The sequence below is a fragment of the Vicugna pacos genome, chromosome 10, assembly GCF_048564905.1.
Source record: "Vicugna pacos chromosome 10, VicPac4, whole genome shotgun sequence".
In the NCBI taxonomy this organism is placed as follows: Eukaryota; Metazoa; Chordata; class Mammalia; order Artiodactyla; family Camelidae; genus Vicugna; species Vicugna pacos.
This window is the reverse complement of record NC_132996.1, coordinates 46,018,846-46,045,799: the sequence shown is the minus strand read 5'-3', so window position 1 is coordinate 46,045,799 and position 26,954 is coordinate 46,018,846. Positions and strand designations below refer to the sequence as shown.

Here is a 26,954-nt window from a genome sequence, read left to right as displayed (position 1 = left end):
GACTAGAGCTTGAATAAACATTAGTAAAATCTAAGTACTGGGAAAATTAGTATTTCACTTATTCACTTATATTCATTAAGGATTAAAGTTTTTCTTGGTTCATAAAATTTTAAGAAGTGGCCCTAAGAATCTACAATGTATTAGGAATATTATTTGCGTCTTCATATTTCATTTACGTAAGATTTTGGATCAGCTTTTTAAAACTGTTACTTTGGAGTGCACCAAAGTACCTTGTTCTCTCGCTCCTCGGGTATTTCATGCCTTTTGCACTTTCCATCCTTATTCACAAACAGATTTCTAGGGAAGACCTGTGCGTTGGGTTGCTAAAGCAAGGTAGCCACAAATGGAGAATCTACATCTCACTCACACACTTGTCACCGAATCTCATTGTTTAAGAATGCTAAGAACGTCGGAGACAGGACTCCTTGTCAGACAGATGGGGAAACTGAGGCCAGAGGAGGATAATTGAGCAGTGCTGGCTCCTAGGGCCACGAATGGCCAGGCTGGAACTAAGGATTCCACGTGGGTGGGAGACGGCTTGAATCCAGCGGCAGGCCGTAAGAATCGGGAAAGGGACTCTTTCCAACCACAGGAGGAAGGGGGAATCTGAGAACGTCACCACCACTCACGGTGCAGCAGAGAGCCGACCTCGCGAATACCGACCCAAGCACTCTCCACTCCGAGAGCCCCAGAGCTGCGGCTCCCGCTCTCGCGATAGTGGCCGGCTCTCGCTCCGGGCTCCCGCTAGGCCCCGCCCCTCCACCGCAGCCCTTCTGTCGTCATTTCCTGTGGGTCTGCAGGCAAAGGGAGAAGATGGCGGCGCTGGGGGAACCTGTGCGACTGGAGAGGGGTGAGTGGGGCCGAGGCTGGGACCGACGTGGGCGGAGGGGGTGGGGGGTTCCGTGTCGCCAGCGGGGTGGGGCAGCCAAGCTCTGAGACTCGGAACCAGGCTGTCCCTCGCGCTGGCGCCGGTGGCCGCCGCCGTGGCTGTGCCGGGCCCCAGGGTGGGCGCTTGTTGCCCTGGGCTGGTCCCCAGACCCCTCGGCTGTTCGCGCGGGGCGCGCCGGAGCGCGGCACATTTCTGCACCACCTGTCTGCGTTCGCGGACATACGCCGCACACGCCGTGGCTGTGCCGGGCCCCTGGGAGGGCACGGCAGACGCAGCGTTCTGAGACGTGTCAAGCTGAGCACACATCACACGCCCAGTTCGGACAGACTACACGCACTGCCCGTATCGATGCGTGCACAGATCTAGCGTCCCCGCCTTCCCTCGCACATCCCGGACGCACAGCACATTCCCGCGGAACCCCCCTTCTTTACGCACAAATTCCATCATTACTTCCACTACAACCTCAGTTGTATTTGTAATGGGGTGTTTCCTGGCTGTGGTGCTCCTCCCAGGTAAGCAGAGGGTGCTTTAAAAACAATTCTACTGATGTGGTCCCGGGAAGGAGGTTACATAACTAGGAGGAATAGTGGTAGAATATAAAAGCCTTGAAAAGTGCAGTCTTAATTCTTTCTTTACAGATGCGACCGTTGCTAACGGGCTGGTTGCTTGTTTTTTAGAGTAGGCTGTTGAGGAAAATAAAACCCATTCTGCTGAGCGATTAGAAACCGAAAAGCCAGTGAAAGTACAGGGCCTAAAAGAATCCTGTTGCAGATTTTCAGCATTTCGCTCTTTCCTCCCCAAATCCTTTAGTTCAAATAATTTCAAGAATACTTTTGACATACCAATATTAAGTCATTGGTAAGAGCCAAAAAGTATAAACTAAATATTTTGAGTACTAGTAGTAAACAAAGTATAGGATGGAGATTGAAACTATCTCGCAAATATTAACGTTCGCAGTTACAGTCTGAATATTTAGTAGAAAGTACGCTCTAAGAAGGGACTACATTTTTTTGAATTATTATATTTGGAGAAATGTCTTTCCTCGTGCCTTCACACAAACAAATGCACACTTTGTCTATTCCCTGTGGTGTTCACTGTTTGTAAGTCTCTTTAAAATGATGTTGTTTTCGTCCGGCCCACCAGACTATTAAAGCATCATTTTTGCCAGAGGAGTAGTTCACTTTGGGAAGACTTGCTAAGTTAGTCCTAAGACTGTGACATCTTTCTGAGCACAGTGGCACTGTGCTTTGTGGATGGGAACAAATCTGTTTGGTGTTAACAGGAGTAGGTGTTTTTCTTTGAAAGTCATTTGTGGGTTTCTAACACGTTGGCGGTCTTTTGTATTTTTAAATGCAGTACAAAATGTGAAACTTCATCTCTGGCATTTAGTTTTGGTAGTCATGGCTTTGTTTTTTTTCTGTTTGAGAGTTCATTTCTGTTCCACAGTCGAAGTTCAGCAACCTAGTAGGATAAATTACTAGTGGATGCCAGTTAGCAGGATAAGAAAGTCAGATTACACCAACTCTGGTTCTTATTTAGCATTCTGTTTAACAGACTGTTAAGAAACTCTCCCAGCAGTCCCACAGTATAAAATTAGTGCATACGATCAAGATCCTGAATGCTTTCAACATCATCAAAACGAGATTCAGTGGAACACATTTGAACACATATTGGGTACAGTAAAGAGTATTTTATGTAATAATATATGTAATAAAGAGTATTGCTTTTTCAACTCTTTGTTGGAAATTTTTGTGTAGCTTGCATATTGTAAGTTTGTAAATCAAAATAGTCGATGAACTAACACTCCCCATTCACTATCCATTCTGATGGTGGGAGACCAGAATGGGGAAAGCCTTGTTTCCATGGCATTGGATTAACATCAGTTGAAGCTTTTATTACCTGAAATTGAAGAATCTGCTTCTTTTTTCACTATACGTATTCCTACTTTCCCAGCTGCAGACACAAGGAGGGCCATACTAATTCTGTACAGAAAAAGTTCCAATCCTTTAGTATAATATAAAATTCAGAACTTCTTCCACTTAAGACAAAAGGAGGCAAGGAAAGTAGAATGATAGGTACTCTAGCCCCCTGTGGTGCAAAAACAGTTTTAAAAAAACAAAGTAGAGATAGTCCGTGTTGAAACACGACTGAATTTTACAAAATTTCTTAATTCTTAGAACATTTATCCTCACACTTCCCAATGAGAATTGCCTAACACGCTTAATATATTTGTATAAATGTATACAACCCCTTAATAATTATGATTGATTGGTGCTGATGTAACATAACATTTATGTTTGCTGTATGCCAGGCCCTTTCTGTGTATTTTTTGTTTTAGTCGTCAAGTAATTCTTATAGAGGAGATACTGTTATTTCCATTTGCAGTGGAAAAACTGAGACATGGGGAGGTTAAGTGACTTGCTCAAAATCCCACAGCTGTTATTGAGACCAGATTCACAAAACTAATTGTTTTCTATTCTGTATTTTGTAAACATGTATTTGACTGCGCTTGCCTTAATTAAAACACTGTGTTAATGATCCTAAGTTGAAAACAGACCAGTTAATTTTACTCATTTGTATCATTGTTTTAAATGTGGCCCTGCTACTGACTGCACCTGTTACTGAAGAGTTTTCATGTCTACATATATATTATGTTTTCTTTTGGGAAATAAACTGATTTCACTGGCACACAGTGTTTTATACTGTTCAGTGCTTTGGTTACTAGTGGTAACCAAATGGTGGTAGGTAAATTTTGACTAAATAGTTTATGATAATACTGTCAGCTTTCCTGAAGCAGGTGTTCATGGGTCTGTCACATTTGAGCTCCAGTCCTTTCCTGTGACACTTAGTACTTTATATTTCATCTCCCTGTGTCTCTCAGAGATGCTGTTTTCCAGGTTTTATACTTGTGCAACATCAATATTTTCTTCTTAATCTGCTGTAAAATTTACGTTCCCATCCTCCATACATGAGTACACACACAACACACAAATTCACACTCTAATTCATTTTTTCCTCTTAGTTCTATATATTGTTAATCATTGAGGAATAAACCCTTAATGCTCCACTGTTACGTAGGCATTTAGAGAATATTCCAAGAAAATTATCTATCACAGTGTGTTTGTTTAACTCTAGATATTTGTAGAGCAATTGAATTGTTGGAAAAACTACAGAGGAGTGGAGAGGTACCACCACAGAAACTTCAGGCTTTACAGCGAGTCCTTCAAAGTGAATTCTGCAATGCTGTAAGAGAGGTGAGTAAATGGGATTAAAATTTACAAAAAAACCTGAGTTAATTAGGTAAGATAAAAATTTGGATTCAGAATTTCTTAAGAAAGTGAACTTTAGAAAAACGTTAGAACCTGCCCCTCTCATTTTTGGAATTTCTAATAGAAAAACACTTTACAAAGATGTATAACTTTGTCTGAAATTTTAGCACATTCATTAATTTCACTAAGAACTCAAACATGGTATATTCTGAGATTTTAAATCGCAGTGGTAACTTTGGGTTGCAGGTGTATGAACATGTCTATGAGACTGTGGACATCAGTAGCAGCCCTGAAGTAAGAGCTAATGCGACTGCAAAGGTACATTTTTTCATTTACTTAAAGTGAGAGAACTCTTCATCAATTAAAGGTTTAAAATGTGCAATTATTGGATTCATAATAGGTTTATTTTGAAAACTAACAGTATCTTTCAAGCTATGCTAAACTTCTCAATTACTAAGAAACAGGACTTTTTATTGACTTTATGAAAGCTATTTTATGCAGTTTAGATGATGCTTAAAAATGTACTTGCACACAAATAATACACATACCATATACATAGTTGCTATATATAAGATAATTTATCATCATGTAAATATTCATAAAAATTCTGAGGTATGAATTATGATCCTCATTTATTGGTGAGGAAGCATCAGATTAGCTTATGTGCCTCAGACCATGCAAATGGTAAATGGCAGATCTAGGGCACTACCCCGTGTTGCCCTTTCCTCTTCAGAGCTGCAGGTAGCAGTTTTTATGTAGTTTTTCTGTACCACTATTTTCTTCAAACCAAATGTTGACCTCAGTGTCCATCATGTGTTGTTAGAGTAAGTTAATATCAGCAGTAGGTGACTTATACTAGAGTTAGTCATTATTCATTGGTAGTTACTGGTTCACAAAAGGAAATACTAGATTCTCTACTGAGTACAAACACTTAAACATGTGAATATAGTTTGACAGAGTAGAAAAAAAAATTAAACTTGGGTTTAATTCCTGACTTTCCCAGCTTCCTGAATTTCTGAGCCTTGGTTCCATTGTCTCTAAAATGAGGCCTCTTTTAGAGCTTAGAATGTGATGATAGTGGTTTTCAACAAATCTTGATTTTCTTTCTCTCTTCCTTCCCATTTTTGCTTATGTACCCTGATCCAACACACACACAAAAAATAGTTCCCAATTACTTAATTACCTTTGAAAGCAAGATGAAACCAAAAATCTCAGCTTTGTGTTAGAATTAGTCTAATTAATGTAAATTTTAAAGTTTTAAAGATGTGGCTCTGTTTCATTTGCTGCAGAGTTTCAGTAGTAACTAGGTAGTTAACTAAAGCTACAAGAAAAATTCACATCAGCTAGAGGTACACCTCTTTTTCTCCATGTTATTTCTAGATGAGTGAGTTAGTTCACAGTACAGATAGTGCAGCAGCCAAATTACTGCATACAAGGACACCTACCTCCTTACAAGCTATGTAGGTAGGTTGTGCCCTGCCCAAAAGCCCCTCAAGGAGCCAGACTGACCAGCCCTAATGCTCAGGGCTGCTGGCGTGCTGGGGAGGGGTTCTCCTCTTTAATGTGCATAGTGTCCATCTTTCTAGCAAACCTGCTTGCCAAGCAGGGCACAGAGGTTCCAGGCACTGGAAGGACTAGGAGTGATCTAAAAGATCTCAACACTTCCTGCATAGTCCAGGGTTGGCTTTCCTGTTGTCCTCTTTAAAACACCATCTGGTTAGCTTTCCTTCTCAGAACTGTCAGTGAATTTGTGGACATTCAAACATCAAAAATACTGACTTCAAAAGTAGTTTCTTAAAAGGGACAAAAGAATGAAGTAAACAAAAGTCTTATTATTATTTTTTTTAATACGTAAAATTTCCCTTCAGGCTACTGTTGCTGCATTTGCTGCCAGTGAAGGACATTCTCATCCTCGAGTTGTAGAGCTACCAAAAACAGAAGAAGGCCTTGGATTCAATATTATGGGAGGCAAAGAACAAAACTCTCCAATCTATATATCTCGAATAATTCCAGGTGGAATTGCTGATAGACATGGGGGCCTCAAGCGAGGAGATCAGCTCCTTTCTGTTAATGGAGTGGTAAGGGTACTTTTTATTTCTACTTGTAGTAATGTGTTGTGACCACTTGGGGGTGTATTTGAGTTAGAGAAACAAATTGTAGGGAAAAACCAAAGAAGCTTTGTAGTTTAGAAATGCCTTGGGGGACTCTTAGGCACTACTATTAGTACACTGATACTTTTTTAAGCATTGTACATGTGTGTTCTGCTTTCCAATATAAATTAGCAAAGCTTAGTGTGATTTTTTGATGTAATTAAGCTCTTTCGTAGTTAAGGCGATACATTGAAAGTCTACCATCAATTTTATCTTCTAGAATGGCAGTTACTTGATTTACTTCTGATCTGGTGAAATAATAGGACGTGTAGACTGATATGCTAATTATTTGGAACTTAAAAACCATTTCCTGGACTACAAACAGAATGACTTAGCAGAGGATTTTACACTGATTAAAATGATAAAGCAGGATTATCTCATAGGTTTATAATTTGAAATGATACAATATTAAAACTTTTTTACTTACACATATTTTAAACCTTTTTCATTTTGAGTCGCTTAGAAAGCCTAGATGCTAATTGTGTTTATGTCTTTGTGTTATTTTTTCCCAGAGTGTTGAAGGGGAGCATCATGAAAAGGCTGTAGAGCTGCTGAAAGCAGCTCAAGGGAAGGTTAAGTTAGTGGTGCGGTACACACCCAAGGTCTTGGAAGAAATGGAGTCACGCTTTGAAAAAATGAGGTCAGCAAAACGCAGGCAACAAACCTAATGCGGTTTAAAACTTTATATTCCATTTTGCTTTTAGCTAGAGAAGTTTTACTTGTGACCTACTGATGGCTGCAATGCCAATGATTGTAAAAGAACAAACTTCCCATGAAATCCTTCCTGCCATTTTATACCTGCCTGTTTTAACATCACTTATGGTTCCAGAGATGCATACTCTTTTTTCTGACAAGAAAAAGTAAAAAGGTGATGAGGGCAATTGTGTCCTGCTGTTTTTACAGGCCTTTTTCAAATGCAGATTTTGTCATAAAGTTGTTATAGATTTTTAAAAATGCTTTTTTAATATTCAAATGTACTTTTACATTCTTAATCTTTTTTTAGGGAAAAAAGTGTTCTTTATTTGGCTGCTTATTTAAAAATAACAGTTCTCCATACTTTGTTTGCTTTATTTTTCTTTAACCTACAATATTTCTTTATGATTTTCCAAGAAATTACACATGACAGTCTCAGCTACAGCAGTTCATCACACTGCTAATGTTAATTAACATTGCTGCTGCGTTTTGTATCTGGAACACACACTATGTATAATCAATGGTAAATTATAACCCAGCACAGTGGAAGTTTTTTACTTTTATTTAAACATACTATATAATGAATACTCATTTATACTGATTTATAAAAGTTTTTAAACACTGAAACAATCATTGCTAAAATATGTATTCTTTCATAATATTTGAGCAGTGAGGCAGGAGAATGTAACTTGATTGTTAGCATTACTGATTACATCTCTTTATATTCAACAGTGTATCGTAAATTACAAATGCAAAAGAGGTTTAGGTTTTATCTTTTGCAAATTTTTTTAATGCTACTCATTTTTATTTAAATATATTTCTTATATTTTGGTCCTTCCATTCCTAGAAGTGAGCCAGTTAGTTTGTGGTGGGAGATAGCAAAGAAGAAAAAGTAATACTTTAACCTCACTCAAGAGTTAACATCTCTTAAGTAGCTCAATTTAAAGAATTGATGCTAAATAAGAAAAAGAAGGTTTGTTTAAGACATATAGAGATTGTAAGGTGATGCATTTGTAAGAATCTGCAGACTCTTGTCAAAATGAGTAGGAACTCATTCATATTAAAATGGTTGGATTTAGAGATGTGATCTTTGTTTATGATTCAAATATAATGATGAGAATTCTGAGAGATACTTTTCACTTGTCCACTGGATGTCACTGTTTTACTGAAAGGCAGCTATTAGTGGATGACTGTGACTGAGGTCTTTTTAAAGGCAAAAGTTAAAGAACTGAGGTTCATTTTCAGATATAACTTATAGGAACATTTGTATGGCTTTTTGAAATTTTAAGTGACAGGTGCTAGAAAGAAAAAGTGGATTAAAATATATAAGGAATTTAGTATAATTATCAACCCTGTGTAAAGAGTGGGCATTTTGTAACATTCCTTCCGGAAGAATGGAAATGTGTATCTTTTTCTGCATGTTTGTGAGCACATGAGTCTTAAAAGATTATTCCAGTTTTCAATGATTTTTCAGAATACAAGTCAATCAGCATTGTTATTTATCATTTAGGTATTGAACACTGGATTGCATGGTTGAATGTGTCTTTAGTCCACTGCAGAATGTGCTTGTTCTTGATAGGATCATGTTGTTAAATTGTATATTTCCAAAATTAATTGATGTTTTAAAATGTTGAGACCAAAGTAGTGTAGAAGAATTATGGACTTAATTTAATTGTAAAATTATTAAAGGTATTTGTTGTAGAGCTTTATATATTAAAGAGAGGTGTTGGTGCATATGAAAACAGTACTATTACTGTTATGCTCGTGTTCTTGCATTGCTGGTAAACCCTGAGGAAATCTTATTTTAGTATTGCTGCAGCTGCAGTAGCTTTTAAGGGTGTGTCAACATTTCATTATAAATTATAGCTTCCTGGTTCAGTATCTCAGCTGTTTCAGAACATTCAGCCAAGTTAAATCTTTTTTGGTGTTGAAACTTAGTAAGTTGAGTAAGCTATTTTTTTTCCTTCTGCAGTAATCCACAATCTGTTCTTTGTGTGGGTTGGCACTTATTTATAATTCTTAAAATATGGGTAGCTTAAAAGAGCCAAATACAGTAGTTTTGCTTGCTCCTGTTGAGCATGAGTAGCAGTAGTTTATTTTCGTTAATGCAGTTTTTATAGTGTGTCCCAGAATTTTAAATCCTGACCATACAAAAATTCAGTCATTCAGTGGCAAAGATGTACAGTAGTGGTCTAGTATCATGAGAAAATGAAGGGAATTTTCATCTTATAAATGTATGATTCATGAACATAACTAGGCACATAGTATATAATAGGTGTTTGATTTGTAAATTATAAATATAAATTGTCTTCCCTTTCCAGTTTCCATTTATTTTCTTGGTTTTTCCAAATGAGTTGACTCAGTGATTCTCAGCCTCAGCTGCACATTAGAACACCCTGCAGACCTTTAAAAAATGGTGACACTGAGTCCCATCCCACACCAACTAAATCAGAATCTTTGAGGTGGGGCCAGATGCTTGTTTTTTGGCTTTTTTTTTTTTTTTAAGCTTTCTAGTTGGTTCTAAGGTGCACCTAGGGTTGAGAACCACTAGTTTACCCCTTTGTAAAATGCTCTAAGTACACTGGACTCTGTTTGAAAGTATCAGAATAGAATAATTCAATTTACAGCTACTGTTAAATAGCTGTAAATGTAATGATTGGTTATATTTCTTAGTAATTTCTTTAGGAATAAAAGGTACGTGGCATTCCTTATTTGGAAAGTAATTACAGTCTACCTTTTTCTTCCTTCCTCCCTCCCTCCTTCCTTTCCTCCCTTCCTCCTGTCAGTAGTTTAAATGTAAACTTTCAATATCTGTCACCTTTCTGCCCCCTTTGCCTTTAAAACCTATAAAAATAAATATTTATTGTTAAAGAAAGCATGTTTAAAAATTGCAGATGAGAAATATTGTTGTTGATAATTACGTGCTGTCTTAATATGGCCACTTTATCCATTAGTGTCATACTAGATTATAGTGGCCTAGTGCTTTGAGGTTTGAGAATTCAGATGTGTTTTTTAAAAAGTCACTGTCTTCCTCTTCTAAATTTTTGAAAGTTACTTTGCTCAAGGACTTAAATAATTTGGCTCAAATACTTTGTTTACAATATAAATGGATATTACAGCATTTAATAGAAGAAATGGCTATGGCTTATCTGAAAAGAATGTCAGCATGACTCGGTGTAGACTTAAAAGAATATATGTTGTGAATATTTTATAATGTGGAATGATCATTGAAATATCAAGGACTCCAGTAATTGTATTTCTTGAATAAATGTATGTTTATGAATTTCCTAACTTACATTTTGTTGTCTCCTCTGCTAACAATCTGGTTTTATACTTTTCATTGTTCAAAAAATGTCATTAATAGTGTTTCTTCAAAGATTTTGCAGCTCTGTAATGATGAAATAGTGGAAAAAAACCAAATTGCTTGCTCATTAAATTTTCAAGAACTTCCAAACTAATTTGTATCTGAACATAGTTTTAAAAAACATTAGCAAACAATATGCTTCTACTTTAATTCTTAAGTTTGAGGTAAAGGAATATAATAGCCAAAATGGATTTAATATTTTTTTCAGTGGATGACTTCATTTATCAATTCAATTCTGATTCTTAAGACTTATTTGAAATAAATCTGTATTACTTATGTTCTTGGTCTTTGGATTTGAAAAAAAAATGATATAACTACACAATAGATGTGTTTCTGAAAGACATGTATAAAATAACTTTTAAATGAGGTGAATCATAATCTGTGGTGGTTACTGGAATGAAACCTCAAATTCCTATATTTTGCTTTGTCTTTCATAAAATATAACTACAGAAAAAATACTCTTGTGTTATTTTAAGAGAGATTGTATGGTATGTGATTGAGAGAACAGAATCTGGAGCCTGCCTACGCCGACTTGAAGCTTAGACTCGCCATGACTGTGTAACCTGACACGAGATATTGCTCTGTGCCTTAGTTCCCCCGTCTCTCCTGTGTAGTAGGATGCCTGTAGGCGTTATGATCTGTAAAACCCTTTGAAAGATGCCTGCAGAGTAAGTCTTGTTTGTGTTTACTGTTACTTTCATATAAAATAGCTCAGGACCTCAGGTAAAGGAAGACATTGTGGCCAATTAGTTAAGACCAGCAAGTTTTTATTTTTGATGCTTAAGAAACGGTAACCTTTAAATTATGCTTGGAAACTGTGTAGGAAATAAGATTCATAGGAATGTGCAAGTTTTTATTTTTGATGCTTAAGAAACGGATAACCTTTAAATTATGCTTGAAAACTGTGTAGGAAATAAGATTCATAGGAATGTTCAGATTTTTCTTCACTGTGATCAAAGAAATTCAAATTTTGGAAATAGAGATGTAGAGTTGAGGTCTCACCAGAATGAAAATCATAAAGTCAGTCCCAGGATGGGATTTGTTCAATCAGAAAAGCAGTCTGTAGGAAGGATATGACCCAGCTCTGGAGACGGCGGATTGCTGGAATGGGTCTTAGACAATACAAGGCATAATTCACCATAGTGAACGTTTTTAAGACATAAAAATGTACAGGCAACCAGGGTACAACGAAAAGCATTTATTGTCAGACCTCAGTTTCTTCAAAATTTCAGTGAAACAGAATGTCCATTTTCTAAGTTTTTTAATTCTGGTTCTGTGATACTCATTATTGTTGACTATTCTGGTTTTATGATGGAGTGGTGACCCAGTTTTTTGTACATTTATTTCTTTGATGACAGAAAACCTGCACCTGATGAAATCTTTAGGACTTAACTTTATTTACAGAGCAAAAGTAAATCATACAGAGCCCGTTTGTCAATCTTATTCTTTTGACTTAAACTTTAAAAAGAAAAGGCAAGCGCTTCATGTCAATAATAAGTTATGTGTAAGAACTAATTCTCAACTACAGAAGCATATTTTGGACACAGTTGAGATTTAGTCCTTTTTAAAAAGTTTTCTTTAGGAGAGAGAGTATCGGAAAATTCTAATTTCTTGTGGTCTCTCCAGAGTTGTTCTAAACAGTTGGGTTAAAAATTTAGCCACCAGGTCCAGATAAGATCCCTTTATGCAGCAGTCATTGAAAGTAATTCGTTTTATCAGAAAGTAACAAGAATCCAAACCTTTTATTTTGCTTTTGTTTTTTATTTGGCAAAGAAGTGCAATCTGAAAGCATAATAGCTAAGGGGAAATTTTTATTTCTGGTGTCTCTCACTTGATGTACTTTGAACCAGAGTTTAGATGCTCACTTTTGACTTAATGTTTTAAGGTGTTGTGGGTTGAATTCCATTCCTGGTTCCCCACCCCGAAAAGAGAAGCTAGTGTCATAGCCCCTCAGAAGGTGACTTTATTTGGAGATAGGGTCTTTAGAGATAATTAAGTTAAAGTGAGATCATTAGGGTGGGCCCTAATCCAATATGGCTGGTGTCCTTATGAAAAAAGGTAAACTTGGACACACAGGGAGGACACCACAGGGAGATAAAGGCAGAGAGTAGGGTGATAGTTCTACAAGCCAAGAAATGCCAAAGATGAACAGCAAGCCACCAGGCACGATGAGAGGCATGAACAGATTCGCCCTCAGCCCCCAGGGAACCAGTCCCATGGACACCTTGATCTGGGGTCTGCTAGCCTCCAAAACTGAAACGATAAATTGCTTTAAGCCACCCAGGTTGTGGTACCTCGTTATGGCAGTCCTAGAGAACAAATGGGTAAGAATCTGTGTTCCGGTAGCGTCGCTAAAATGAAGCAAAATTAAATGTGGCTTCTCCTGTGTGCAATAAAAGGGTCTCAGTAGAAATGGTTTTGGTTAAGAAAGAAGGAGATTCCTGGCCTTTAGGGGTGAAGGGAAGTATTCTTTGCTGTAATTGAAATGCTTTCTTACAACACCTGTGTATCTGTGTGATAAAGCTTGTGCCTCCAAGTGGCCATCTGAGCTTATCAGCCCCTCGGAACCTAGCCTTTTCCTCATTTTAGGCTGCCAGTTCCTGCACTGGCTTTATCCTTCTCAGGTCGAGGACTGCCCAGGAGTTGGCAGTGGCAGAATATTCAGCAGAGAGGCGTCTCTGCAGAGGCCCTTTCTCTAACTGGAACGTGATAAGCGTTTGTCTTTGGCCAGGGATGTCTCACTCTAAAGGTTTGCACTGGCTCCTGGTGCACGCCTGATGCAAAGCATTAATTCAGCCAGAACCGATTGTGTTGTCCCCTCCTTAATTAAAGCTCCCTGTTGTACGTAGAAGACCCTTTGCCTTGGTGTAAAAAGTTCTACATAATGCACTCCCCACTTCCTCTCAAGCCTCATCCCATCCCAGCGCCCTACTTGTTCTACTCCACACTCAGCCCCCCGGGCTGGAGGGCTCCCCTCTGCTTCGCGCCCTGGCTGGCTGCTCCAGTTTCAGGTGTAAAAGGCCTCAGGCTGAAGGCCCCGCCTCTGCTAAGACTCTGTCCGTTCCATCGAAAGGTCAGTTCCTCATCCTCTTCTAATACGGCAATGCCTTGTTCCCCTGTTTCTATTACGTGCTTAATTATGTCTTGCCTTTAGAATATAAGTTCCAATGACAGCAAGAAGCATCACAACCGTATGGTTCACATGTGCTCCCCCATCACCCAGCGCAGTACCTGAAACCTAGTGTAGTGACTTGTTATACTGTGTTGAGTCCTCTTACATTCCTTAATTCCACAGATTGAGAACTTATATCAGAACCATATAAAAACAATAACAGTGATGGCATGCATCAAGATAGGTGTCATCCCGTAACTTTCACGGAATTAGAGAAGCCAAATAGTTCTTCCAGAATCACACATCAAGATCATCAGCCAAGATTCAATCTCAAATTTGTTTTCAAAACTCCTTTCTCCCTAGTGCCATTGTGCATTTTTAAGTAGTTTTTTCTCTTGTTCATTTCATTTTTTTAGGTTTCTTGGTGTTTTTGGTTTAGATGTTTTCATTTTTGAGTTAGAGTCCTGTGTCTCACATAAACACACATACACACACACACACACAAGCAGGAGAGTCAGAAGAACAAGAAAACGTACTTTCAGGTGGTGATGAGTGTTGGGAAGTCCAGCAGAGGAGGAGGGCCGGGAGCCAAAATGAAAATAAGACGCAGCAACATTAAATCCCTCTGTCCAACTTCACAACCAGTGACCCCACAGTCCCTCTCATACTGGGCTGTCTGCGGTGGGCTCAGGGACACGGGCCCACCGCATCTGAGTGGAGAACAGGGCCTGGCAGACGGCGAAACATCAGTATGTGTTGGGAGAACATATGATGGAATGCAGTGGTGCTGTTGTAGAGAGTGAGGACAGGAAAGGCCTCAGAGATGACATCTGAACAGAAACCTGAAGGGTGGGAATTGAAGTCACCCAGGTGGATATCTGGGAAGTTGGGGTTTTGACTGGGCCCAGTAAACAGCATCTCTCTTCTGCTTGTGGTTCTGAACACGGCAGGGAATAAAACAAACGAGTTGGCAGATGGGGACAAAAATAACACCTTTATCAATTATTCATTCATACTAAAATATGTACCAACTACTATGGGCTGGTCATGTTCTAGGGTGTAGGGGTGCAGTAGAGAACAAAAATGAAGCCCTTGCCCCCTGGAACTTAACTTTGGGTTGAAGACCCTGGGGCAGGCATGCATACCTTAACGCTTAAGAAGAAAACGTGCTTCCTCAAATCAGCCAGACTGACCAAGCTCATCTGGACCATGACTGAATCCTTGTCATCTCCACCCCTCTGGGGCAGAGCTTGTTCACTGCCTAGAGGCCCCTCCCTGGAAGGGCGGAGGTGAGACAGCGGTGCCTCTTCCTTCTTCCCGGATTTACAGTCTCCCGTGGTGCTCCAGCAGCGGAAGCAGTTAGGACTAATCACTGAGACAGAAATGAAACCTACCAAGTGTGCTGTCACCGAAGCCATATAAGAACATGACCATATGAATAATTTGTGAGCAGAAATGGCTGGAAACAAAAGCAAATGTTTAAACCGTCACTTCAACATTTCTTAAAATTTGAGAATATTGGCAGAATTGGAATTTTTAAAATCCAAACGTGACTTCTTTTATAATATTCGTATTTTTCTTGTATAGCTGATTAAGGGGGGAAGGAGTCGATAACACACACTCCCCCTTTTTCCCCACCTCCTGTACCTAGAACCTCACGGATTTATTAAACTGTATACAATCTTTTTCTCCTACCTTTTCATATTTTACCACAAGGTGGCACCAAAGTGCCGTTGGTTCTATTTTAGAATTTTCTAGTAGTTACGGCTAATTAAAGAGCAGGCCTAAGTTTTAAAAGGTACCTCATCTTTCCTTTTAAGCCCCCAATTAATATTTCAATGTATTTTACAAAATTCAGAGCTTTGTAAATGTGGAGAGAAAACTTTCCAAACACACTCTATTAAAGAAAACAAAACCAAACCTATATAAATGACTGAAGTGCATGAGTGTCTACGGTTCACTAGATAGGTTTTCCAGGGTGGGGGAGGATGATTGATTTAGGATTGTCTTGGTCCTTCTACTAAGTATGAACAACCTTAGTTGACTGGACATCATCTCTGGTTTTACATCTTTCAGCTCTCTTCACCCAAGCTCAGACTGGATGCTTGATCAAGAGAAAAGCCGTTTCAGAGGGGCCGTGGTAAGTTCCTTTAAACAAATCAAAGACCGAGGCACTGAGATTAACTTGCTTTATATGACACTAAATTTGTCAAAAGTGTTCTCTTTTCCATGAATTTAAAAACTACTTATTAAACCAAATGGAGAGTGGAGAGAGCAACTGGCCTAGATATTAACTCCAGTTTTGCCGGTAACTGGGTTACGTTTCCTTTGGTAATTTAGTCATCCTCGGCGGGTCTGATTTCTCGCTGGTAAATGAGATTTAACCCGTGGTCTTCAAAGTTCCTTCTCTTTCTGAGGATTTCAGAAATACCAAGAAGAAAGTTTGGCCCAACATAAGACAGAGCTTTCTAACATCCAGAACTGCCCAAATATGGAGTCTGCTACCAGTGGGGATGTGAATATGCTAACTGTAGACAGATTCAAGAGAAGCAGAGATGCTGTTGAACATTCTTAAGCTTTAGGCAGTTGGTTGACGAGCCTTAAAGTCCCTTTTAAGCCCAAATTTCTTTAGTTGTTTCTTTTTGGGGTGGGGGTGGTGACTGGGTTTATTTATTTATTTTAATGGAGGTATTGGGGTACCAGGACCTTGTGCATGCTAAGCATGCACTCTACCACTGAGCTATACCCTCCCCAACCATAAGCCTAAATTTCTAAATTCCAAACTTGAATTGTAAGCTGCTTGAAGTGAGGGGCTCCAAATCACACCTTATATTCTGAGGCTGCCGTGAAATGCACCTGTCAGATCTCTGACTGTAGGGAGACTGTTAACAGTCCTGCTGGGAACTCTGTCACCACATCTCCCACAGGCTGGTCCTGGTCAATGACTGAGCATGGCAGAGATACTGAGGCAGGAGGCATGGGACTCCTCTAATGGGTGATTTTATCTTGGGGTCCCCCCACTGGTCTTCCTGAACTCTGATGGAAGCGCACTGCAGCCTAAGACTCACCCAACCTCTTTTCCTTCCTGCTCTCTCTGACCTGGAGTCAAACCTGCATCCAGATCTCATGGCTCTAAAAGTCTCCCTCAGTTCCCTCCTCATTTTCCCTCACAAACATTTCCCCTAATAAATCTTCTGCATGAGCCATCCCGTATTGGTGTCTGCTTCTCAAAAGACCCTAACTTGCCCAATCCTCTAGCAGAGGGTCACAAATTTGGGTGGATTGGACCTACATCAGAATCAGGAACTTTTTTTTTTTTAATGGAGATACTCGGGATTGAACCCAGGACCTCATGCATGCTAAGCATGTTTTCTACCACTGAGCTGCTTCCCTACTCCCCAGAATCAGGAACTTTTTAAATATTGAGAATCTAGAGCCCCATCGCAGACCTACTTTATCAGAATCAATGGAGATAGAATTTCTCTGTTTAAAATCTTCCTCAGGCGATTTACTGGTGGACTGACCTGCATGAATCTAAACTCTTCAGTCCCCAGCAGAGTTGATTCTGAGGAGCAGTGCGTGGTAAATATTTCTTGAAAAAAGAAATAAAAAAAAAATGTTGAAAGCTTGAAAAGTTTGTGTTATTTTAGAAGAAAAGGAGCAAACTGGCAAAGTTACTATAACATGTTTCCCTGGCACCTCGAGGTCTTCCATTTTCTCTTTCATACTGAAGCATTTTTTTAAAAAATTCCTCATAGTGTTCTTTTTTTAAAATTTCAGTTTTATTGAAGTATAATTGACATACAGCACTTTTTAAGTTTAAGGTGTACTTAATGATTTGGCTTACATACATCATCCTCATGGTGTTCTATGAACTGAATTAATATATTTTTAACAGTAACATGAGGCCAAAAAAAAAAAAAGTTTAATAAATAGTACCAGATTTTGTCAACCAGACCCCAAGAAAGCATTTTTAGCATCACCCTGACATCCAGCACCATTGACCCATTCTGCATGGCTTTCTTTGCTTTGCCCCCTTTCCAAGGTAATCTTGAAAATTACAGATGGTTGGTAGTTTGCCTGAACTTTTAGAGCGTTGCCTCAGAGTTTTTTTATTTTGAAAATGATTTTAAAGACATTTTCAAAAAACCCTTGGGATTGTTAAACTCTTCATTCTGATAGCAACCAACTCCTCTTATTTTGAAGAGAGTCACAGTAGCTGTCACTAGACAGAAGGAAAGAGAATTACCCAAGAGGTCTTTTTCAGACAGTACTGGGTGTCCAGATCAGGAAAAGAAGGACCATCTACACAATGTAAAGTCTTTTCTCCACATCCTCTTGTGGCTTCTTGAGTCTAAAATCTCTTGTTGCCTTCTTTCCTAGATTTCTTTCCACATATGTACTTGTAGACAAAGAAGAGCTTTTTCCAGGACACATCAGAACAAAATCATCCTCAACACCACCCCCCAACCCCACCCCAAGTGCTAGTTTTCTGTATACACAGTTCTTGGGGGATGTACAGATTTTGCACGTAGTCTTCAGAAAAAATTATCTCATGCTAAAGGTCTTTCTCAAATGTTCGAAGATTTGTTTGGAATTCTGAGGGAGGGAAAGGAACCAAATCCCATGACTGAACTCTGTGCTAATACTCTGGCCCTAACAAAGCCTCAGCATGGCTTGGTGATAATCTCCCCAGTTTTCTACTCTGAGTTTCCTACCTTCACTTTTGTATTATGATGCCTGGTTTCTTTAATGCTCATTTACTGTTTGGCCTCGTTCTGTTTCTCACCGGCATTTGATGCACTGGGAACTTGGAATCCACGTGAGGGTCTGGAATTCAGAATTTGTCCCCTTGAGTCTCATTCTCCTTTTGGGTTAGGTTTGAAAAGGGAAGCTCAAGAAAAGAAAATCCAATTTAGAAAGGATTAGGGATATTTATTAGGAGTATTATAAATGGGAAAATATTTCTGATATTTGTCCTAATGTTTTGAAGTTTGGGGTCAATATGGGTCTTCAGAAGCCCCAACAAGGATATCTGACCACAGGATATTCGACCAGGTCAGGAAACTAAGAAATTTTTGGCGATGTTTTGAAAAGGGCTGGCTTTGAGAGTGGCCTTTAGTCAGTCACATCAGATGCCTCACTGCCAGTCCTCACTGCAGTCTGGTGACCCGGTGCAGGTGGCAGTAAAGGAAAGAGGGCTCAGAAGCCCAAAGTCAGCCACTTGTGTAGCTTAAAGGGCCGTTTAAAATTGTTCAACTATTTTTTATTTTTTTTTCTTTTTGTGCTTCAAAATAATGGTTATAAATCATCCTTTAAAAAGAGGTGTTATTTCCTGTGTGAAAATCTAGAGACATGGAGACTCAGGAGAAAAGGATGAGTAAGTGAAAGCACCTGTTGATGACAGCAAGCCTGGGAGCCCAGTGGGGCAGCGCCTCCAGCCCAAAGCCCTGCAAGTGTGGAGGCATCAGAGCATCAAACAAGTGCATTTACCTCGAGGACTCAGTTGTTAGGTAGACACATATCAGGTGTCTGATGGGTAGGGATAAGACCTAATATTCTTTCTTCATTCCCTGCATCTATTATGTTTTGAGATGTTTATGTATGTATATGTACATATACATATACCCATAGATCTCTATGTGTGTGTGTATATATATGTACATATTTTTAATATTCACATATAGCTTCTACCATCAGGTGGCAAGTTTAGCCCCTATGCTTTCATAGAGTCAATAGCTATTTGTCACAGTTCATGTGATTGCATCAGGTCAAATATTTGGGATGTCTTTTGGATGGAAAGTATGATAAACCCTAAGTGCCCAGGATAACGTCTGTGTCATTCATCCTAGAAAGAGGGGCATGTTTAAGCTTGTAATGGACTTTTGGGGGGCTCTTTCTGCAATACAATCTTCGGCATGAGCTCACCATGGAGATCAGAAGTTTAAAAGTGCTTGATGTCAACACACAAGGAGAGATGGTTACATTTGAGGTGTGTCCGTCTGAGTTTTAGATAATCCTGCAAATGGTTTTCAGAAATAATTAGATTTCAATGAAGGATTAGTGCCTATAAAACAGGGCTGGGAAACTCTATGGCCCACGGGCCAGGACTAGTCTAACATGTGCTTGTGCCAAAAAGGCTCCACTGGGAAACAGCCACATCTGTTTGTTTATGTGTCATTGATGGTTGCTTTCATGCTACAGTGGCAGAGTGGGATAGTTGTGATGGAGACCATATGGACCACAAAGCTCCAAACATTTACTATCTGACCTTAGCAAGAAAAACAAAAACAAACAATCCAATAGAAAACAACCAGGCAGAGGAAATGAGCAGGCAATGCACAGAAGGGCACACCAAACGCCCAACATGAGAAGATGTAGCTGTAATCAGGGAAATTCAGCTTCAAACTACCTTTTGATCTCATTTCATATGCATCAGATTCACAAATGCCTGTGTCTCACAATATTGGTATTGGTGGGATGTAGAGTAATTACATTAATTTATTCTCATTTTTATTCTCTGCTGAAGGAAGCACAAACAAGTACAATTGCTTTTGAAAGCAATTTGATATCCAATACTGGTGACTGCATATAACTTATGACCCAGCAATTCCACTTCTAGTCACACACACACACAGGCATACATGTGAATAAAGGAAACACCTTTTAGAGACTCTCTTGCATGTATGAACAAGGAGGCTTGCAAAAGAACATTCATGGTAGCATTGTTAGAAAAAAATAGAAATAAGCTTAACATTAACAATAGAATGGATAATTAAATATTGGGTACATTCTTTAAGTGGAATACTAGGTAGTAATGACAATGAACTAACAATAGCACATATTTCATGAACATGGATAAAGCTCACAGGTTAAGTGGAAAAAACTAAGTTGCAGAAGAGCATAGAATGATATTCTTTCTATATGCAAACCAATGCTATGTATTGTTTAGGGACATACACATACAAAAAGCATGCAAAGTGCACAGGAATTAGTTACGACATTTAGGAAAGGGCTTACTTCCCCAGGAGAGAAAGAAGGCAAGAGATATGATTGCAGAGGGGTACAAAGGGAACTTCAGCCCCATTTGCAATACTTTATTTCTTTAGCTGATTGCTGAGAATGCAGATTTTTGTTCTTTTTGTAAGTTGCATATATTTTATAAAAGGTGAAACTTTGTATGTTTGAGGACTTTTAATCCAGTTATGATACTGCTGCTGGAGAACACCTACAATCTCCCAGTTCTTGTTTCCTTAGTGGAGCAGCTGGTAGGTGTGGCCTCTGCATACACTTGTGTAGGCTCTATATTTACAGGAATGTCTGGGCGAGGGAGGTGAGTGGGACCAAAGTCCAGCTTGTCCACGAGTCAACATGCCCTGTGCCCTTTGCACAAAAGCCTCACAGTGAGCATCATGGGGAGGGAGCCTCCTTCACTGCCCAAAAGCACCTGCAATGCAGAAGCGCTTTAGCCAGACGCCACTGACTCTCACCCAGCCTGTGGAGGCTACAAATTTACTCCCCCACCGCCATGAAACACTAGAAAGAGGAACCAGTCTGAAGGCAAAGTCTCTCTTAAGTTTATTTTTTTGCTTGCCATCAGATTTTGGTCTATCCTGTTACCTTTCTAGGTCCTTATGGTGTATATAAGAGCTGATCATTTTTCCTCTAGTTGCCTGGGATAGTATCTTAAAAATTAGGGTGTGTGTGTGTGTGTGTGTGTGTGTGTGTGTGTGTGTGTGTGTGTGTGTGTGTCTCTCCCTCTCCCGCTTAGGGAATCTTATCCAAGAAGTGAAGGCTCATTGGCCAGTTTATCTTGAAAGCAAAACATACATAATGTAGCAACTACAAGAAATGCTAATGCTTTAACAGACTTCACCTCTTTTCTTCTCCACCCCAGTCCATTGTTCCCGATATTTTGTCTTCTTGGACAAGCTGCAAATTCGAATCCTCCTTTCTTATCTTCTTCATTTGGTAGATAAAAGGAATTTACTCTTCAATAGAATCTACATCTCTCCTTTCTCCAACATCCAAATCTCTTCTTTCACCTCAGTTGCCAGCCCTAAAATTTTATTCCTTGGAAGCGAAGAATAAAGTTCCCAGAATGTGATTCAAGGACCACCTGGACCACTTTGACTTGACATGCATCAAAATGCTGATTTCAAGGCTCCACCCAGGCCTACTTAAGTCATTTTGCAGTTTTAATCAAGCTTTGCATGTAATTTTTATGCTTACTGAAGTTTGAAAACCTCTACTTTAAAAGAAAGGAAATGAATTATTTGGCCAAAATAAAATCAATCAGTATAATATGTAATTGTTATAAGAAAAAAATCAGCAGAAGAGAGTGATATTTTGGCAAGAAAAATTCTGTCACCTTTCAGTTTCGTTACAAGAGAAAAGGAATCAATGAAAGAAACTAAATTAACAATTTTCTCCTCACTTCACTTGCTCGTGACAGTCACTAGAAAATAATGGAAATGATTTAGACAATGGAAGCCAATTTAGGGAAGGCTCCAAGGGCACCACCATCGAAGGAACCAGGGGCCCAGGAGTTGTTGTGTGATGATCTTGGGCAGAGCACAACCTCTGCAAGCTTCAGATTTCTTATCTGTAAAACCAGAGAGTTGTCCATCTACATTTGAGTTCTCTTTCAGACCTACAATTAGAGGAAGTAGGTCATTTCTAAAACTTAAAGTCAGGCATGCCTGTATTTATTGGCTTCTCCAGCATGTAGATAAATGTATTATATGTTAGCCATGTGACCAACTGGGCACTATTTTTAAAGATAAACTCCTGAATGTAAAGATGATGGAAAATTTTCATTTTAAACTTCTTAGGTCTGCATCAACTTGTTTCCATTTTCTTTAATTTTACTTATATGATATGAGCAATCAACTTGATGAAAGTGACATTTTTAATCTGCCTGTCTTAATTTAAAGTATTCATGGAAAATGTCTTCAAAATAAAATAAAACAACCCAAACAACCCAAAGGCATAGTAGAAAGCAAGAAAGGAGGAGCCCATAAAGCAATATTTGATACAATGATAATAATAATGTGGGGTCTATTAAGCCACAGAAGTCCAGAAGAGGAAGGAATGCTGATAATTACCTAACACCTAAGTGGCTGCTGGCTTCTCAGTGGTGGTCACCTAGCACTCAAATGTTTTGTTGTCTGGAGAAATTGTCCAGTGTTCAGAAACATCACCTCCCTTGACCCTGGCAAGATTCCTGTGTCCTAGGATTTTAAAATATGTGAGAAAGCAGTCTGAGTTGCAGTCACCAAAACCCTGTATTGTGGATGGTTAGTTCATTGCTAAGATTTAGCTACCAACTGTACGTCAAGACATGTATAAAGATGGTGAAGTGAGAGGCTCGTGGGAGTACACTGTTTTAATTTAGTATATAGCTAACCTCCCAAATATTTATGTCAGATTCAGAGAATCCTTTTCCCTCCTCTTCAAAATCTTTTTTCCATTTGCACAGCTCCCGAAGTCCTGCCGTTTGGAACAGTGGAGAGTCATTTGAAACTTAACTAAATGCTGGAGGCAAGTTCTATCTTTCAGATCATCCAATTTAGAAGATTCAACTTCTGCAGAGGGAAGAAGATGGGTAGGGGAAGGAAAAACCAGATTCTATGTCTTCAGATCTTTCTACCTTCAGTCCACAACCTGCCACACAAATCGAGCCAAGTCAGGGATTTTTCCCTTGAACTACCACCACCAACACCACCTTGTCACTCACGCCCGATAAACACGCCCCTCTGGTCCCACTCTCGGCCAATGGAGGCTCCCCTCCTTGCATAGTAATAAGCTCGAGACCTCCCCCGGCCAATGGCGCTCTGGGAGAGGGGTTAGTTTTGCATGTACCTAAGTGATTTGCATAAGCCAGTGGCTGGGGGCTTGGGAACCCGAGCGTGCAACCCTAGAAGGGAAAAGGACGGGAGGAGGTTGAGCCGCGGTTGCGAGAGAGCGAGAAAGAGCTCGGGTGTTTGTGCGAGAGCCGGGCGGGGGCTGGGGCGCGGGGCCGGCATGGCTGAAGGCTGCGCTCCGCAACCGTGAAGAGCGGCTGCGGCAGGAGGCCGGGGACCGGGAGGCGGGTTCGATGGCAGAGCGTGGCCCCCGCAGCTGCGCCCGGCCGGGCCGGCTGGCCTGAGCCGACGGAGGAGCGGGACTGCCTCTGCGCGTCCATGGAGCAGTGGGAAGGGCGAAACTCCGGAGCGCCGCGTCCCTGCGCTGCTGCCGCGGGCCGTTGAAGGGGCCGAGCCCGCGCGACTGCCGAGAGAGGAGAGCCCCCGGCCCAGCCCGCAGGCCTGCCGCCCGGGGCGGCGGGGGGCGTCGGAGGGCGGCGGAGGCGCGCCGAGCGAGCGGCGCCGCGGGAGAGGCCGGCGCGGGAGGCGGCCGCAGCAATGCCGGGCCCGCTGGGGCTGCTCTGCCTCCTCGCCCTGGGGCTGCGCGGCTCGGCCGAGCCCAGCGGCGCGGCGCCGCCTCTCTGCGCGGCGCCCTGCAGCTGCGACGGCGACCGTCGGGTGGACTGCTCCGGGAAGGGGCTGACGGCCGTGCCTGAGGGGCTCAGCGCCTTCACCCAAGCGCTGTGAGTGCGGGCGGCGGGGGCGCCGGGGAGGGGGCGGCGGCGGGGGCGCCGGGGGCGGGGCCAGTGGCCGATCCCACCCCGCCCCCCTGTGTCCCGAGGAGGGGGGCGCCGTCACCTCCTTGACACCCACTCCCGAGCTTTCGAAGCTTTGCCGGTGCCGGTCCGAGACCCGAGTAGCTCTTTTCCCCAGACTTTTCGGGCACGATCACCACCCCTCCAACTCCCAAGTGCATCTGGGGCCAAGGAGGAAGGAGGAATCTGGAAACGCTTGTCCCTGGCAGCCTTTTCATGCGACCTTCTCTTCTCACCCGGGCCCCTGCTCAGCTGGCAAGAGCTTTGCAGTCGGCGGGGGTGAGGGCGCCTAGAACTTGGCCTGAGTCTCAGACCAGGCGAGGCACGTTTCCTGGGGAAGCACCTGGAGCCTCCTGGGTTCCAGCGTGTGGGGAGAAGCAGCACCTGTCCCGTGGCCAGGGCGAATCGCCATCCGATTTGGCCCGGTCCGGGGAGAGCGACCTGGCACCTCGGTCCATTTGCACTCTGGACTCGCCAGCAAAGCGCCTAGGGAAGCTGGGAGAAAACGAGGGAGAAGGAGGGGGAAATTGCAGGTTTCTCTCGGTGAAATAATCTTCCTACCCAACGAGGCCTTTTAAAGAAGGAATGCTGACCTGAAGTACAGGGTGTTGGGAGAAAATGAACGTTCCAGAGCATGAGCTCTGCCTGCCCCAAGAGGGAGGCGGCAGTTTTCTGCTGTACCTGCTTAAGGTACAACACAACTTTTCTTCTGAGCTGCCTGAGGTGGAGAAAGTCACTCGGATGGTTCTGACTTTCCAGAACCCCCGTCCACGAACGGGGACGGAGAGCTTTAGACTTTCGCTTTGGAAGAGAAGAGGAATCTGAAATAGGTGTTGGAGCGGTTGTTGGCAAGTGGCACCCACAGAGAAAGAATAGGGTAACCGAGCGCAGGGCTTGGTGTGTGCCCTGTTCTTCCTGGCTGCGGTGTGTGGCCAGATTAAATCAAGGGCAGTGAAAGAGCTGTTTCAGAGCGGAAGGGATTCTGCGAGGTTTTGAGTACGGCAATTTTCTTTTACCTTATAGCTACTGAGAAACATCCCTTAGAGATAGAGTTTTAAGGGAGGAACAGATCCCGTAAAGAAATCCCTTCTGTGCAGGCCAGGGGGCTGCTGTTTCCAGGTGGGTGGTAAGAGGTGTCCTGCTTGCTCTCTGCCAACGGGTTTTTTTTTGGGTTTTTTTTTTTTTTTTTTTTTTGAGGATTGTGGTCAGTGACCTTGGGACCTGTGTCATTCTTTGGCCACCAGCCTCCCCCTCCCCGCCGCCCTTCCCCCCACCCCAGGTGTTTGTTCCGTATTAGAAGTCACTTTCCTTCAATATGGTGAAATGTAACTTTTCACTGAAAAAAGGTAACTCTGCAGTGAAGAGCAATTTGCCCACACAAGGTACATTAGGAGGGACAGTTTGAGTGGGAGTGAGGCGAAGTGAGGGAAGGAAGATTGGGTAGAGAGGATAAGGCTACATTCCCCTCCTCCACCACCACTCCCAGACTGCTTCACAGTTTTAGGGAATTCATGCAGGAGAGGTGCCTTTCCCTGAAACCTCTTTCAAGCCTCTCTCTAAGAGAAAAGCATAATTTTACTATTTCCACCAGTTACAAAGATCTTGTTTAGCAGATTCCTCCAGTTTTAATATGTAGACTTGCCCTATAAGGAAAAGGGCTGTTTTATGTTAGTACCTTAAAACCACAAAGAAGTATCTCACTTTTATGAGAACGTGCTCCTTGCTGTAGAGCATCAGGCATCTTTAGAATTCACCAAAGATAGTGACACCCTATATTTCCAACTTTGAGCCTTACAAAAGTGACTGGCCATGGCTTGGGAAACAGACAGAAAAATAATTGTCACCAGGGCAGATCAGATTGCCCAATCTGGCGGCATCATAGCACTTTCTGAGCTGTCGTGGTGGGCAAATGTGTTATATTTACTTCTGTCCATGACGTAGAGAGTAATTGTACATCCTGATAACTCCTTATTTCACCTGAATACTCTTCATTCCACCCTTAAAAGTATACGTTATATGACAAGCCCATGCAAAGGGCATTTCAAGGGCAATAGATCTGCATTTGGGGAAACCAGTGATCTCCAAAGCTATGTGGGCTTGGGGTGGTGGGGTGCAGGTGCTGTGGTGTGCCCTTTCCAGTTTATTTTCTAGGATACCTTGGGCTCACCTGAGGTCTCTTTCCAAGTGCTTCTGCTTTGCTGTCCCATCACAGCTTTAGTGATCCATGGTTACACACCAAGGGACTAGATCCATGGTCCCCAAACTTTTGTTCACCATTTCCCAATTTCTGGAGCATGTGCACCGAGGCCTGTTTAGTTATACATTAACATGACAGTCACAAAAATAGAAGTCCCTCAGATGAAACTGTAATTATTAATCAAAAGTCTTTTGTTTTCTTGTCATTCCTCAATGGTGTCTACCTTCATCTCACCCAGCGGTGTTCACATCCCCCATTGGAGACTCCAGGTCAACAGGGCAGGGATTTTATTTCACTCAACTTGGAGCCCACAGAGCCCACTACATAGGAAGCAGTTAAAAATGTTGCAGTGAATGAATAAGGACTTCAGGCCACACCGAGGGGCAGAGTAGGGGCTTGGAATCCAGACCTCATTCCCACGCGGGATTGCCAAATTCAGCATTCTCAGCAGTTAGCCTTTTGTCCAGATCTGAGAAGGCCCCAGAGAGAGGATACCTGCTTCTTCTCTTTAGACTCGTTTAAACTTGTTCGGTCTGACAGTGTCTATTTCCTGCTGAAAGCTGCTTTATCCGAGTCTGGGGGCAGAGTCAGATGTAATCCCCAGGATTGTTGATGGGATT

The 26,954-nt window shown here is 41.4% G+C and overlaps 2 protein-coding genes across 5 annotated transcripts in view; both read left to right on the top strand.

Moving 5' to 3' along the window:
- Nucleotides 1–789: 789 nt before the first annotated feature.
- On the top strand, nucleotides 790–23,015 carry LIN7C (lin-7 homolog C, crumbs cell polarity complex component). Of its 4 annotated transcripts, none has more exons than XM_072969700.1 (7): nucleotides 790–850; nucleotides 4,025–4,143; nucleotides 4,405–4,476; nucleotides 6,027–6,236; nucleotides 6,821–6,948; nucleotides 15,554–15,617; nucleotides 22,959–23,015. In XM_072969700.1, the coding sequence occupies exons 1-7, from the start codon at nucleotides 814–816 to the stop codon at nucleotides 22,998–23,000; spliced, it is 672 nt and encodes a 223-aa protein (XP_072825801.1). In that variant the 5' UTR covers nucleotides 790–813; the 3' UTR covers nucleotides 23,001–23,015. The 4 variants fall into 4 exon arrangements, with proteins under 4 accessions (XP_072825801.1, XP_072825800.1, XP_072825799.1 ...); XM_072969699.1 differs by lacking the exon at nucleotides 22,959–23,015 and adding an exon at nucleotides 16,981–17,057; XM_072969698.1 differs by lacking the exon at nucleotides 22,959–23,015 and having other exon boundaries at nucleotides 15,554–15,751.
- A 338-nt stretch (nucleotides 23,016–23,353) lies between these two features.
- The window catches only part of LGR4 (leucine rich repeat containing G protein-coupled receptor 4), a 91,011-nt gene continuing 87,410 nt past the window's right edge, over nucleotides 23,354–26,954 (top strand). The window contains exon 1 of the mRNA XM_072969695.1: nucleotides 23,354–24,065. Within this exon, the coding sequence (XP_072825796.1) occupies nucleotides 23,881–24,065 (185 nt within the window). The 5' untranslated portion in view covers nucleotides 23,354–23,880. The remainder of the gene's footprint in view (nucleotides 24,066–26,954) is intronic.

Coding starts and splice junctions, on each gene's coding strand:
- LIN7C (XM_072969698.1), top strand. CDS start 814: ATGGCGGCGCTGGGGGAACCTGTGCGACTGGAGAGGG. Junction 851..4,024: donor ACCTGTGCGACTGGAGAGGG/GTGAGTGGGGCC, acceptor GTTTAACTCTAG/ATATTTGTAGAGCAATTGAA. Junction 6,949..15,553: donor TCACGCTTTGAAAAAATGAG/GTCAGCAAAACG, acceptor TACATCTTTCAG/CTCTCTTCACCCAAGCTCAG.